The sequence below is a fragment of the Octopus sinensis genome, linkage group LG6, assembly GCF_006345805.1.
Source record: "Octopus sinensis linkage group LG6, ASM634580v1, whole genome shotgun sequence".
In the NCBI taxonomy this organism is placed as follows: Eukaryota; Metazoa; Mollusca; class Cephalopoda; order Octopoda; family Octopodidae; genus Octopus; species Octopus sinensis.
This window is the reverse complement of record NC_043002.1, coordinates 85,869,833-85,885,936: the sequence shown is the minus strand read 5'-3', so window position 1 is coordinate 85,885,936 and position 16,104 is coordinate 85,869,833. Positions and strand designations below refer to the sequence as shown.

At 34.1% G+C, this 16,104-nt stretch overlaps 1 protein-coding gene across 1 annotated transcript in view; it reads left to right on the top strand.

Annotated features, from left to right (window-relative positions):
• Positions 1–9,976, top strand: part of LOC115212922 (tricarboxylate transport protein B, mitochondrial) — a 64,608-nt gene extending 54,632 nt beyond the window's left edge. The window contains exon 7 of the mRNA XM_029781748.2: positions 4,321–9,976. Coding sequence (XP_029637608.1) covers positions 4,321–4,432 — 112 coding nt within the window. The 3' untranslated portion in view covers positions 4,433–9,976. The remainder of the gene's footprint in view (positions 1–4,320) is intronic.
• Positions 9,977–16,104: the final 6,128 nt, after the last annotated feature.

The following is a 16,104-nucleotide window of genomic DNA, read 5'->3' as shown; positions in this document are numbered from 1 at the left end:
TTTTATATTTGCTGGAGGATGGGCTAATGTTTATAAAGCATAGAGAGTTGGATGCAGCTAGGCTGATAAGAAGAAGAGAGACAAGTGTGTTGGGAATACTTAAGTGAAGTCATATATTTCATTATATTTCTACTCCTTGGAGCTCAAAGCTTCTCCTTGGAGCTGACACTACAGATGACCTACTGAATACTACAGAGCAACCTATATATAGATTTGCACTGGGGTCGATGTAATTGACTTAATCCCTTTGTCTGTCCTTGTTTGTCCCCTCTTTGTTTAGCTCCTTGTGGGCAATAAAGAAATATATATATATAGATCCAGTATGTACTTTGCCAGATGTAAGACATTTGTTTTGATTGAATTCTAATATGTAGGATCTTTATTTTATCTATACTCACTCATACTTTAAAGAAGACATATTGTCTTACAACATAGTCTGAAATATATTTGATGTGATACATAACCTATAGGGTTATTGCAGTGTTTCACCCCTCTATAGTGTCTGGAAGATACTGTTGATGTTAAACTCGTCTACAAACAACTGGTTAATTTTCCAGTGTTGTCACTGCTTACAGCAGCAACTTGTGATTCCTACTTAGCAATAGTAATTTCAGCCATTGAGTACCATGGACACAATGCAGTGTTGGTGACAATACTGTCAACCATTTGTCAGATGCTCCCACCATCTGTATATTCCAGGAACATAATCTATTTTAAAGTCCCTAAGTAGTTTAGAAGAGATCAAGTTTCTGTATAAAAACTACTTGTTTTTAGACGATTTCATAGAACTAGAACTTACCTTATGTGTGACATCATCAAAATTTTTTTTTTTCTTTGTTTATTGCTAGTTTGTTATATACAGGCTCAGCAAGATTTATGTTCAAGACTGTGTGTTGCCTAGTTATTGTTTTAATGCTGCAAAGGCTCAGGGTTTCCCTAAACCCAGAGTCATAGGAGAACTTTGCTGATGAGAGGTCTAATATGCTACAAAATGTATATAATAAATATGCGATACATGATAAATAAATATTAACAAAAATGGATTTGTTTCTGTCAGTAGGAAGCAACATAGTCAGTTGATTAACATCCAGTGTATAATTGTGGGAATTGGAAAAATAAATGGAATTTCATTGAGATGCATTGACTCAAGGCTGGGTGGGAAGCATCAAATTTGTTACCTAGTTTTAAGGGGAGATAATTCGTTTTTTTTATAAACTTAAATGTACGTGCACACACACACACAAAACTTGAATGTTATTTGTAGTGAAAAGTTTTTCTGATGATTAATGTGAACTAGGGTCTCTCCAGTAATGGTTGAAGTCGATGAAATTTACTCTTCCATTTTAATCCCACGTCAGATGTAGCCAAGGCTACATACGCCTGTGTAGATACAATGTGGTTTCCATCCTGTGTTATATCTTGGGAAGTATCTTTCTTAGCCTCAGGACAAACAATGCTTTGTGAAGGAAATGAGGTGGTATGTGTGTGTTCGTATATATATATGTGTGTGTGTGTGTGTGTGTGTGTAATTTATCATTTAATAAACACAATACATGTTTTTATGTGCTACTACTAGTTTCATGTGCTGAGGACATGCCAAACAATGTTTTATAACACGTCTGACATCTTGGCACAGTCATCGGGTGCAACCCACATGGTATAATGAACAAAAAATCGAATGAGGCTGTGTCTGCTGACTCGCTGAGAACATACCAAACAATGTTTTATAATACGTCTAAGATCTCAGTGAGTCATCAGACACAGCCTCATTCGATTTTTTGTTCATTATACCATGTGGGCTGCACCCGATGACTGTGCCAAGATGTCTGATGTGTTATAAAACATTGTTTGGCATGTCCTCAGCACATGAAACTAGTAGTAGCACATAAAAACATGTATTGTGTTTATTAAATAATATTTATTTCTCACCAGATGGAGTAATTTTTTTGTTGATCTTACCATCATGGAGCAGTACATTATCATCATCATTATCGTTTAGCGTCCGCTTTCCATGCTAGCATGGGTTGGACGGTTTGACCGGGGATCTGGGAAGCCAGAAGGCTGCACCAGGCCCAGTCTGATCTGGCAATGTTTCTACGGCTGGATGTCCTTCCTAATGCCAACCACTCCGTGAGTGTAGTGGGTGCTTTTTACGTGCCACCGGCACAGGTTCCAGACGAGGCTGGCAAACGGCCACAATCGGATGGTGCTTTTTATGTGCCACTGGCACGGAGGCCTGGCGAGGCTGGCAACGGCCACAATCAGATGGTGCTTTTTACTTGCCACCGGCACAGAGGCCAGTCGGGGCGGCGCTGGCAACAGCCACGTCTGGATGGTTCTCTTACATGCTCTTATATATATATATATATATATATAATATCAAATGTCTGGAAGTAAATGTTTATTTCCACATGTTTTTGCATTTGACTGACAACAATGATGTCATGTTTTATATCTCTTGTAAAACTGTATGTACTGTAGTTTCAGTGCATGAAGGCAAGTAGAAAGAATGCTTTACTTAAAAACCAGTAAGGGTGGGCAGCAAGGAGGGTCAATGGTTGTAGAATGCTACTTTAATAAATCTCACCTAACCCATTCCAACTTAGAAAAAGTAGACATAACAATGATAATGATGATTTTTGAACATACTTGATTGCTTGATTTGTCGTGTCTGTACAACTGTTTTTGAGGCACAAGTATGTTACCAGGTTGAAGTGGTTTCAAAGTTTCCATTAATGTCATAAATATTTAGATATTGCCTTTGTGCTTACTTTTAGCAATCTCCAAGTTATTGATAATATCTTCTATAAAAACCAGCTGCAGATATGGCCAATAAGTGTCTGATTCTGCTTAAACTGATTATTTCTTCTTGGTTGTCATTTTGTCAAAACATTCTTTCTATTTCACTGATCACTTGCCAGAGCTGCTCAGACAATCATGAATTGTTAATTATTGAAACCCTTTAGCATTCAGATTGCTCTGTCAAATATAATACTTATTTATTCACATGTTAACGATGCCAGTGCCGCCTTGACTGGCTTCTGTGCCGGTGGCACGTAAAAAGCACCAACCAATCATGGCCGCTGCCAGCCTCCCCTGGCACCTGTGCCAGTGGTACGTAAAAAGCACCCACTACACTCACGGAGTGGTTGGCATTAGGAAGGGCATCCAGCTGTAGAAACACTGCCAGATCAGACTGGAGCCTGGTGCAGCCTCCTGGTTTCCCAGACCCCGGTCGAACCCTCCAACCCATGCTAGCATGGAAAACGGATGTTAAACGATGATGATGATGATTGTTTTTGATTAATCACATATTATCTTATGTGGAGGCACGTGGCTCAGTGGTTAGAGCATTGGGCTCACAATCATGAGGTAGTGAGTTTGATTCCTGGACTGGGCTGTATGTTGTGTTCTTGAGCAAGACACATTATTTTATGTTGCTCCAGTTCACTCGACTGTAGAAATGAGTTGCAACATCACTGGTGCCAAACTGTATTGGCCTATGCCTTTCCCTAGAATAACCTCAGTGGCATGGAGAGGGGTGGCTGGTGTGCATGGGCAACAGCTGGACTTATGCTGTGGAGAGTAACTTTCTAGGTGCAATCCCATGGTCATTCATGACCAAAGGGGGTCTTTACCCCCTTGTGTTATCGCATAGCTTCAAGTTTACAGTGATGTAATTATTTGTTTTTTTTTTAATGACATTAAGTGAGAGGCTGGATCTGGCCAGTTTGAACATAAAACAGGTAGAATATATGGGCCTGATATTATCAATTTAAATGCTAAAGAGTTTAAGCTACTGTGTATTTCTAATCACAGACGTTTTGAAATTTTATCTTTTTCCGGGACATCTCCAGTCAGTCACTATCCTTATTATTTTCTAATGTTAACATTTCAACGGTGAAGTCAATACTGACATATTTAAAGGTGTGTGCCAAAAATTTTAATTAAAATTATTGTGGTGAAGAGGGACAATTACTAGCTTAATGAGTAATACTAGGAAAGACAAGAGAGGTAACCTCGAAGTTGAAATTAATAATTAATTAGAATGCAGTGGTGAGTGAAACTGGTTTTTGACAGTCACTTCAGATTGGTATGCTATTAATGTCTACAAAGTTTCAACCGTTTTAGATCAAATGTCCTTGGTTTATTTCTGCTCAATTTCTTTCCAGTGACATCAATGCACAAAACCACCTTTCTTACCTTCCAAATATAGTTTGGTCATTTTATGATTTTTAAAAGTTGATAAAATTACTTGCGGAAGGATATATATATTTTTTAATGTAAATGTATCCCATTGTTTGCTTTCTTTTGTTGTAGATTCTACAAAGGAACCATTCCACGTCTCAGTCGTGTCTGTCTTGACGTAGCCATTACTTTCATGATTTACGACAGCTTCATGAATTTCTTCAACAAAATTTGGATAACGTAACCCGGCCTGCAATTCACTAAAGACAACGACCACTGCTCATGTATCAACTACTGCTATATCCTCGGACTTGATCTCCCTTTCTGCATCCCATGTCTTCAACTTGAAAAATTCTTGTGTTTTTTGAAGAGACAAACTGCTTGGTTGTATTATCTGCTGATTTCTGTTAAATTATCTGAACCTTTTTTTGTTAAATTTATATATACATATATATATTTGTAAGAACTTACTTCGAAAAATATGTTTTAAAGCAGCATAATCCTTTAATTCAAAGGGTTTTGATGTTATTTTATGTTTTTAAGAATTATTGATTGGATTTAATTACCTGCATCATTTGATCATTGAAAAATCTTATACATTTCTTTAACATATATCCATACATAGACGACAATCTTTATGAGGTTGTCATGACTGCTAGAAATAGTTGAATCTCCCTCAAATAATGACTGCTGTCTTGGAAATGAAGGGACCCATTAGACAATGTAGTCTCCAGACAGAGTGGTCATAACTGGAATGGATTTGTTCATTGGCCTGCTTTGCTATTTCAATTCATATTAATGCTTTAAACATAAGTAATTTTGTTTAAATTTTACATGCATTTATATATATATTGTAATAATAATAATTATTATAGATGTGATGCAAATGTACATTAGCAGACACACAGATACACTGAAAAACAGAAGTAGAATCAGAAAGCCAGCTTGAAGGAACTGAGCATATATGTTCCTTTTGGTTTTGGAGCACATGCGAGCATATAATCAAACATATATATGTGAACATGTACACACAACTGCACCTGCCTTTCCCTTTTTATTTTTTTTAATTATGGGGAATGTCTGTATTTTGTATATCTTCCACTATTAAAATACTACCTACATACATTCCCCGAGAAACTATAGAATATTTCAAATAATTCCACTTTTGGTTCATTAAAAGAAAAGCATTTCTCTAAACAATATTGTTTATCACAAGAGATTACCACTTATGTTAACTTTTTCATTATCTGATATGTACTTGCTGTTTATTTAAACTGCTGTCGTGATTCTGCTGGACAAATGTTTTGTAAAAATCTAAATACATTTTATGGGAAATATTATTTTGACATGGTCCAACCCATGCCAGTATGGAAAAATGGATGTTAAACGATGATAATGATGATTATTATTAGCTCTTCTATTTTGATTCCTGTTGAAATTAGTATTTCATTTTTGTTTTTCAAAATTTATCTAAAAAAACTTCATTAAATTTAAATAAGGCAATTTATAAAATCATTTATGGAAGTGGTTTTGTGAATAAGATGTTGGATTTGAGATAAGAAGTGGCTTTGATCTCATTCCATTTATTTTGCCATTTATTAAAAAAATAGACAAGGAAATTTCTCACAGCTATTGTCCTAAGTTGCTCACTCATATTTTTGTAGGACAAAACCCAAGAGTAATCCCTATCATGACATTATAAATTTATTTTTGCTTTTTTTAATGGAAAAGACAAAAATGTGTCAAGAAAAAGAAAAAAAAACTGCGTGGTTGTCTCAATTTTCATTTTTTTTTTCTTATTCTATCAATTTTGAGCCTTTATTTCATCGATTGAATACTATTTGATGTGCTTTTATTCAGTTCACTTTTGAGTAAAAGCCTGTATCGATTTAATGGGGAAAAAAAACTATAAAATTTGGTTTAGAAAAATTTTTTTTTCAATCTTGAAGATAGTATTTTCAGATTTATATTCTCCTATTCTATTTGGTAAAATTTATCATTATATTAACCTGTTGTTAATCAATCATTTCTATTTTGTTTATTAATCAAAATACTGTTTCTAAATTTTTTTTTTTTTTGTCTTTGACTGGCCCAAAAATTCTTGTAAAATTTTATTTGAATCATTCTTCTTTGAGTGAAGATTTTGATTGGAGTTTTAAAGGGAGAAAGGACATGAAAATAGAAATTAAAGCTATTTATATATTGAGGTTTGTATTGTGAAGTGATTTTTATAGTGAGTAGCATGAAGAAATATGAAGAAACTTTAAAATGTTTGTGTGATGTAAGCAGACAACTGTATTGTACCAAACATTATAGCTGACCAGCGATTTTTCTTCTGATACTTTCTCAGATATATAAAGACAGAAGAAAATGAAAACTGGTACAAATGTGGCAGTGGTTTCCACCAAACTGCTATTTCCATAATACGTATTACCTATAGCATTTAAACTTTAGGTAATGTTGGCCAATGTTTTAATACATGTGATATACGATACACATTCCATAAATGAAAGTTTTGTATTTTGAATGAGTTAAGACACTAAACTAACTTGAATAAATGTTATGTCTTTTAAATATTCTGTTGGTTTGAACAGTGAATTTTCAAATATAAAAAATATCAAAATCATGTTGTTCATTTTTAAATAGCTAAAATGATTAATCAGATATTGCTGTTATATTTGGATATTTCATTTTTATTATTTTATTTATTTTTAAAAATGTAAATCCCTTCCAATGTCTCAAACATTTTTTACTAATCATAATTTTGATGCTGTCTCAGATTATACTTTGTAACTTTGATAGCAAATATTGTTGCTAAGAATCAGAAATTTCAAATATTTCAGTTAGGTTTGTTTTCGCTACTTTCTCTTATTTATATATTTAATTTTTGAAAGTTTTCCACCTAAGCCACTTATTTACCATACGTTAGTAGTATATTCTTTTAAGGCATTAGCTACTAATAAAAGTATGATATAACTCTAATCATTATAGTATGTTAATTAACAGGAATTCTGAGCATATCATTGATATAAACTATTTTATGGTTTTTATATTTCATGGCATTAATTATCCAAAATAATAAGTAGAAGAAAATATCTTTTGAAGTAACTTTTAAAAAATGTTTCATGTAATTTTATGTGAAGTATGTAAACTACATCATTAATTAGGGTGGATGCTGTGATTATATTTCATCAGCAGAAGCATTTGTTTAGTCCAATGTAGTATGCTTATATTGTGAGGACAGAGCCACAAAATATAAAGTAATGGTGATTATAGAATTCATAACAAATATTAGATCCTTGGAGGTCTTTCATCTCTGTGATAAAGCATAACATTATGATTTTCTTCATTTGTTCTAAGAATTATGCTAATTATCACTTCTGTTGAGAAATTATTTGATCAGCAATGGAAATTAGTTTCATATTTTACTATTGATTCTATGCAGTAAACACACAGACTAGGCTGTTGATGCTGCAATCTATATTTTAGTTCAGTGTTCATAATCAGCAGAAAAATAAAGCTGACATGCTTCAAGGGAAGAAACATTTGGTGAATAGATCTTGATTAGTTTTTTTTTTTTCCATTTAAGATAATGTTCAAGAAAGATAACTCAATGTAATCCAACTGCCAAAAAAAAAAATCAAGGAATAGCTATTTTTCCTGATATTGTTTAGAATCAACAGCCCCACTGATGTCACATAGTGCTTCCTGGGATTTGATGAGTGGCAGTGAAGGTGGGTAAAGTATGATCTCCCCTTTGTAGTCACAATGGAATATGATTTTCCATCTTTAAATTTTGTTTGCAAATTTAGAATTTTTTAAAATATTGATTATATTCTGCTGAGGAAAATTCAAATTTCTGAAAGACATTGGCTTTAAGTTTGTTATATCAGCTTCATTATAATAAGATTTTTAAAAAGTGTTTATATTTTAAATTTTGAGGCCATATATTGCTATTGCAGAGCTAAATTAAATGTGATAGATATTTGAAAGCAGCTTAACATTTGAACTTTCCTATGTTCAGTTATTACTGCCTGAAGTTTTTTTTTTATCCATTCAATTTTAATATGCTAATTTTCTTTCTCAAGAATGCAAATGTAATTTTTAGTCAATTAGTGCTACTCTTATTGTTTTCTCCCTTTTTTAAACAGCTATCTCATTGATGGAATTGTTCTTTAACATTGGATTTTAATTAAACATTCAAAAGCAATAACAGGAAATTTTCCAGTCGTTAAAACACTTTGTGGCTTATTGAAATTGTCAGAAAATAGAATGCTGTAGTGATCAGAATGTCTTTAGAATTGCTCTTCAATTTCTTGTATACAAATGCAGTAGAATGTAGAGTTGGTGTACAGATATTTACATATTCACTATAGAACTTTTTCCTCTTTAAACAACAGTATACTGATTTTTTTCTTTCCTTATCTTAGAAATAAAAGATTTTTTTTATTTCAATGTAGTTTAATTTTAAGGTATTTGCAACTCAGATCAGATTGAACGAAAAATTTTTCAATTTTTGATTGAAGACAATCATTTTTGGATTCTTTATTTAAAATTTTATTCCAAATCAATTATCAGGATGTGTCATCTCCAACAAAATTGGATCTAAAGTCCCTTTAGAAGACATTATGTGTGCGAATATGAATGCCAACTATTCAGTTTAAAATAATAATGATTATTCAGATCTTTTTAGAATATTAATCATGTTGTCATTCACCAGGATAGTTAAAAATCTTAACAAGTCACAGTCTGTTTAAAGGTAGAATAAATCTTTAATAGAAATGTAAATATAATGATTAACTTTCAACAGGATACACATTATAAAACTGTACCCTAATCCATCCTGCTTTTACACTTGACAAATATCAGGTTCCACTGGTTGTGACTTAATAATAACAACATGGACTGAACAGTTCTATTGATACTGATATCAACCAAATCTACTATTTAAAGCAATAAAATTTTCTTTTTTGAAAGTCTGTGATTAATGATTGTCTGAATGTAAATATAGTTTGAGTATTTGAGATCATTCTTTAGTTCATACATTTGGGTTTTCCATATCAGGTGTTACATTTTCTTTAGAAATTATTTATCAAATTTGAAGTTTTTTTAATTATAAAAACAAATTTAGTTTTTCCTTGTTTTTATTAGTGTTGGATGTACAGAGAATTCTGTGCCTTTGGGACCATATTTCTTAAAACTAGTGATTTGATGTACTTTTGGCAACTATATTGTAGATAACGTCATTACATATAAGAGTATGACAATGAATTATATATATATATATATATATATATATATATATATAGTTAAATCATGATTTAAAGAAGTACTTAATACAAACTTAGAATGAAATAGTTTATTTCGGTTGGTCAAGTGGTCTGTTACTTGGTAGTTTTAACACTGTGCACCTTGCTATGGAAACATCAGAGTAACAAGCCACTGGCCTGGCCTAAATAAACATATAAACTTCGATTATGGTTATTTTGGAGCATTCAGTCTATTTAAAGATAGAGATAATTTTTGTCTCACATAAATTTCAGTTATTTTGTTGTTTTTTCTTTTTTATAAAATAAAGCAATTTCTGAGAAGATGTAACAAAGACTGAATAAGCTTTCGTTATTATATTTTGTTTAGTGTAAAAGGCTCACATACCTGTTGTTTTTTTTTTTTGTTAGTGAAGAAATGTGCTATTGTTACATATTTGACAAGTGATGCATTATGTATGCATACGTCAATGTTAATAGAATTTAACGAAAATGAAGAATAAAGTATATTTATATGAAGATCTTTCTGTTCAGTGTTTTCATTAACTATATAATAAATTTGTTTCATCTACAGGACTCATGTCATTCTATATTTTAATTCATACTGTCCTTTATATAGGAATTTAGGCAAATAGTATTGTTCAAGCTGTACTTGTTTGAGTTAACCCTTTGCCTGTCCACAGCATTTTCATAAGTTTGTCCTCAACATCCATGGTTGTTTTCAGACTTTTATGCTGCTCTTGTTTCATACATTCTAAATAATAAAAAGCCTTTTTTTTTTTGTTTTCTGTAAGTCTCAAGTTACTCTTGTGCAGAGATGGGGAACCTGCGGCCTTCCAGGCCATCAAGTGCAGCTGTTTGCGGCCATTGGTATATTTTCTTTCTTTTTTGACATTGAATATTTTTGCCTAAAATCATATGCCCTAAACTTACAATATACACACACATAGATGAAAGGAAAGCCAACTGTTTAGTGATGTCACTCACAGAGATTGGAAGCATTTTTCTTTGAACCCAATGAATTTAAACTCAAAGCAACAAGTATATAAAGATATTTCCTTGTCAGCTACACCAGCCTAGAGGGAGTAAGTGATTTCATGCATGATACACAAAGAGTTCTTGTCTTGTCCACCACCTTTTCATTGTGATCTATGCTACGTACTTAGTAATTGTGTAGTCATGGCCAACTTCATACTGACTTGTTTTGTGAGACTGAGTTAGTTATAACCTGATTTGAAACCATAAATCTATCAGTGCATGCGTTAATTTTACAGACTTGCTTTTTATCTTTGAGACTTGATAAGTGATATAGTGATCGCATTCATTGCTGGCTGCACACTGCTTCAGACAGAATGATCTTAGACAAAACACTATCAATTTGAAACCATCTTCTTGGAATCTTGGTCATAGCTTCAACAGTTGTCATTATTTTTTGAGACTGGAAACCATCAATATTTGACATTATTTCTGCAAAAATTAGGTAATGATAAATAATAGTACTAATTACAGAAAAAAATTATAGCTAATCTAGATGTTGTTCAGTATAGAATGGTAGTAACAATTGCTAAAGTCAAAACCAAAAACATGGTTTTGGATGCATGTTTATATGCCTTGCCTAAGATTGTTTTATTTGGGTCAGTGTGTGGCCAGCTTTACTAATTCATTATTAAACTTTTATTTTCTTATGGTTTTTCAGAATAAAACATTTCTTTTTAACCCCTAATTATGTAAAAAGAAATTGAAACGCACTTTGAAAGAAAACAGAATCTTCAATGAAGAATGGGAATTGCAATAGTTTTTAGTAAATAGTGGAGGCAAAATGTCTTGCTTGTTTTGTGATACCGCAATTGTAATGGTTAAGAAATTCAGTGCACAGCAACATTATTCTTTTCATAAAGACAATAAATATGCCAAAGTAGGTCTCGAAAGATAGCATTGCAGAAATTGAAAGATGGAAAACAAAAGCAAAGACAATTTTTCCAATCTGTGCTGCATCAAGGGAATGCTACGACTGAAGCCAGCTATAAAGTTGCATATTTGCTTGGAAAAAAGGTAAGCCATTCAGCGATGCAGACCTCATAAAGGAATGTATATTAGAAGTGGTAGGATGTGTAGATCCCGATAAAGTTAAGTATAAAGAGGTGCCTCCTTCAAGAAGGACTAATACAGATTGACAGCATGGATTGGCTTGTAATGTAACGGAGCAATTGAAAACTATAATCCAAAAAGGAAATGTATATTGCTCAGTAGCTGAGCAATATACATTTCCTCAGTGTTGGTGTGTTTATGTCCCTGTAACAGTAGTTTGGCAAAAGAGACCAATAGAATAAGTACTAGGCTTGGAAAATAAGTTCTGGGGTCAATTTGTTTGACTAAAATCCTTCAAGGCAGTGCTCCAGCATGGCCACAGTCAAATGACTGAAACAAGTAAAAGAACCAACCAAAGAATACAAATATTAACCAGTGTCACTTGATTTGGAAACGTTTTAAAGTCATTTAATTTCAGTATGTTTGCAGTTGTATAAACATGTGCACCTCAGTTTTCCTTTTTCCACTTTCACAATGAAGATGCTTTATGCGGGCACATTTTAGTCGAAATTGAAGACGTTGTTGGTAAGGAGTACTGTAGTCCAAATAAAAACGCCAAACGTTGCCCTTTTCAAGACTAGCCAAGCTCATGGGCTCGGTTTCCTGGTTTCTGTGGCATATGTGTTACCCCCCACCAGCTGGATGAGACACCAGTCCATCACAGTGTTACTCAAGAAACAGGAAGAGAGAGTGAGAGAAAGTTGTAGCAAAAGAGTACAACAGAGGTCACCACCACCCCCTGTCGGAGCTTCGTAGAAGCTTTCAGGTGTTTTCACTCAATAAACACACACAACGCCTGGTCTGGGAATCGAAACCGTGATCCTCCGACCGCAAGTCCGCTCCCCTAACCACTGGGCCATTGCGTCTCCACACTGTAGTCCAAACTGAAACACATTTCCAGTCTTTCTTAATCTATCCTTTGGATCACTTATATTCATTTTCATGTAACTTGAAGATATGCCTTGACACTTCTTCACCATCTTCTCTCCTTTTCCAACTGGGATAGCTATGCCCCCCTGACATTTTTAACTTCTCATAACTTCGTATAAAGCCATAAAACCACCTCCCTCAATGCTACATACACCTCTGATGAGGGCCTTCACCTTATGAGTTACTCGGTGACCTCACTAGTGCAAGTGCCACGTAAAAAGCACTCAGTACACTGTGAAGTGGTTTGTGTAAGGCAGAGCATCAAGCCATAGAAACCCTACCAAATCAGAAATCGTATTATACCTACTTCTTTAATATGTGTAACTCATACCTTTTTGACTCTGTTACCTCAAAACATATCTTTAATTATCTAAATGAAAAATTCTCCTAGAAAGATGAAAGGAACGTGTGGTGTTGGCGGTGTTATGGGCTCTGATGAGCTATGTGGTGTTGGTGGAGAGGATGACAGATGAGGTGGGCGGTGGAAGAGTGTAAGGCGCATGCGTGGGCAGGAAGCACATGTGGTCAGCGAGGATGTGTGTTCAGTTCCAGCACAGACGGCAGAGCAACAAGATGTTGAATTCGTGAAAGAGAGACCGCCTTTTGTATTTCTTTCACACGTTGCTTCTTTTTCTGTTGTCCTTTTCCTCCGGCGTAACTTCGGTATATGTACCGGTGTAAGTACCGGATACATTTCAAGAAAGTGTTTTTTTATATAGGGGTGGGAGAAAAGGGTTTCTGTTATCTTCAGAAATGTAAACAAAGTCACGTGTGTACCTATACCGAAGGTTCGCCTTTCATCCATTACACTACAGAATGTTAAATTTTCATCCTTCTGTCGACTATCTTGCAATGAGTGAATGACAACATGATGTGGTATGTCACCCTGGCTGGTTGCAGTAACACAGAACATCACAGCCAAAAATGTAATTTTCATATCTCGTGTAGCCGAAATATTTAACTACCATACAATTAATCTGAAAGAAGATACAGCTGAAAAACGCAGCTCCCACAACGCAGTTTATTTATGATAAATTAATAGTTTCATACTGTATTCCTGTATACTATTACAATATTCTTTTTATATGCACAGAATCAAACATTTCCCCTACAAAACCACTTTAAAATATCTTTTAACAGGAGTATAATTAAACGTACTAAACTTTTTTACCCTACAAAATATACTTTTAAAATAGAAGTGCGTCTTATGCAAGAGTGTCTGACAAGCCGACAAATACGGTAATAATTAAAAGAGAAATATTTCTGACATATTAGAAACTAAGCAACCAAAACTTAAAAAGAAGGTAGAACCAATGAATTAGTTTTATAAATTGTGAGAAGAAAGTGTTTTAGCAATCGTTAAGGCACAGGTATGTAAAAAAAAAAATACTGAATAAAATACAAGGGAGACAACTCTGAAATCGATTGTGTTTGTCATTACGCCAGAAATCCTTTCTACTAAAGGCACAAGGCCTCAAATTTTAGGGGAGGGGAATAATCAATTACATGGACTCCAGTGTTTCACTGGTACTCAATTTATGGACCTCGAAAGGATGAAAGCAAAGTCGACTTCGGCGGAATTTGAACTCAGAATGTAAAGACGGACAAAAAGCCGTTCAGCATTTCGCCTAGCGTGCTAACAATTCTACCAATAGTCAGGAGTAATGTTTTTTTTTTTTTCGCAAGTACAGTAGTAAATGACCCTGAAATTTCGTAGAAGGGAGTTAGTCGGTGACAGCGACATCAGTTACTGGCACTGTCATGCTTTTTAGTTGTCAGAAGTGAAAGTCGTCAACTTCGTGTATTTACGTCAGGTACTTTCGTTAATTTACGCCGTTTATTTACGTACCACCACGTTGTTAGGTTTATAAAACAATTGAAGTTCAGTTTAAAGTTTATAAATAAATATATTCTTGCATTATTCATTAATGAAACCCGTTTTAAGGCGGTCAATAGTTTAATTAAAGATGTGTCGATACATGTATATATATATATATATATATATATATATATATATATATATATATATACATGTGTATATATACATGTGTATACATTACACATGTATATATATATATGTATACACATGTATATATATATACATGTATAGACACATCTTTAATTAAACTATTGACAGTCTTAAAACGGGTTTCAACAGACAAATATTACTATAATGGATAATATAAGCATATAACTACTTATACACACATACAATAAATACAGACACACACACATTAGTCAGACATATAGCCACATATACACACACATGTGTATGATTGGTATATGTGATCGCGGTGGTGGTGGTCATTTGTGCAGATTTGGTGTGATTTTTTTTAAAAAACAATAATGAATAATGCAAGAATATATCTATATATATAAAACTCTAGTTGTGTGAGTGTCTGTCCCCTTCGATTTAGATTCCTAACTCCTCCCACATTTTGCGGTGCAGTTTAACCAAATTCGGGTATCTTATAGTCGTGATTCATATCGAGCCCGTCTGACTATTAGCGCGCGTCAACGATGAGTCTACGATTTTAAAAATAATTTAACATTTTTTATTCCATTTTAATGCATAAAATGCATCGTGTGTCGATGGCGGCGGAGTTGGCGTTCACGCTCACAGCTGCACCTGTTTGCTTCTCCCCCTTCCCTCCCTCGTGAAGCTGTGGGGGAAGGGAGTGTAAAGAAATCAACGTCGTAATGCGTTGTGAAGGAGACCAGCGTTCTTTTAGAACAACGACTTCATGGCTCGAAGACACCAAAACAAAAATGGCTAAGAAAGCCCGAATTGGCATCTATAAGGGAAGTAACTCTCTAAAAATGCTTATATAGTTATTTCCCTTACAAATCTGAGCAACGCCGGGCGATACTGCTAGTCTATATATATAAAACTGTAGTTGTGTGAGTGTCTGTCCCCTTCGATTTAGATTCCTAACTACTCCCACATTTTGCGGTGCAGTTTAACCAAATTCGGGTATCTTATAGTCGTGATTCATATCAAGCCCGTCTGGCTATTAGCGCGCGTCTACGATGAGTCTACGATTTTAAAAATAATTTAACATCATTTTTTATTCCATTTTAATGCATAATTTTTCGTGTGTCGATGGCGGTGGAGTTGGCGTCCATGCTCACAGCTGCACCTGTTTGCTTCTCCCCCTTCCCTCCCTCGTGAAGCTGTGGGGAAGGGAGTGTAAAGAAATCAACGTCGTAATGCGTTGTCAAGGAGACCAGCGTTCTTTTAGAACAACGACTTCATGGCTTGAAGACACCAAAACAGAAATGGCTAAGAAAGCGTCTACATGAGTCTACGATTAAAAAAAAAAATTTACCAACATTTTTTCCATTTTAATGCATTTTTTCGCTATTATATAAGGGAAGTAACTCTCTAAAAATGTCTACGATGAGTCAACGATTTAAAAAAAAATTACCATCATTTTTTATTCCATTTTTAATGCATTTTTTTGCTATAACTCTCTAAAAATGCTTATATAGTTATTTCCCTTACAAACCCGAGCAACGCCGGGCGATACTGCTAGTCTATATATATAAAACTGTAGTTGTGTGAGTGTCAGTCTCCTACGATTTAGATTCCTAACTCCTCCCACATTTTGCGGTGCAGTTTAACCAAATT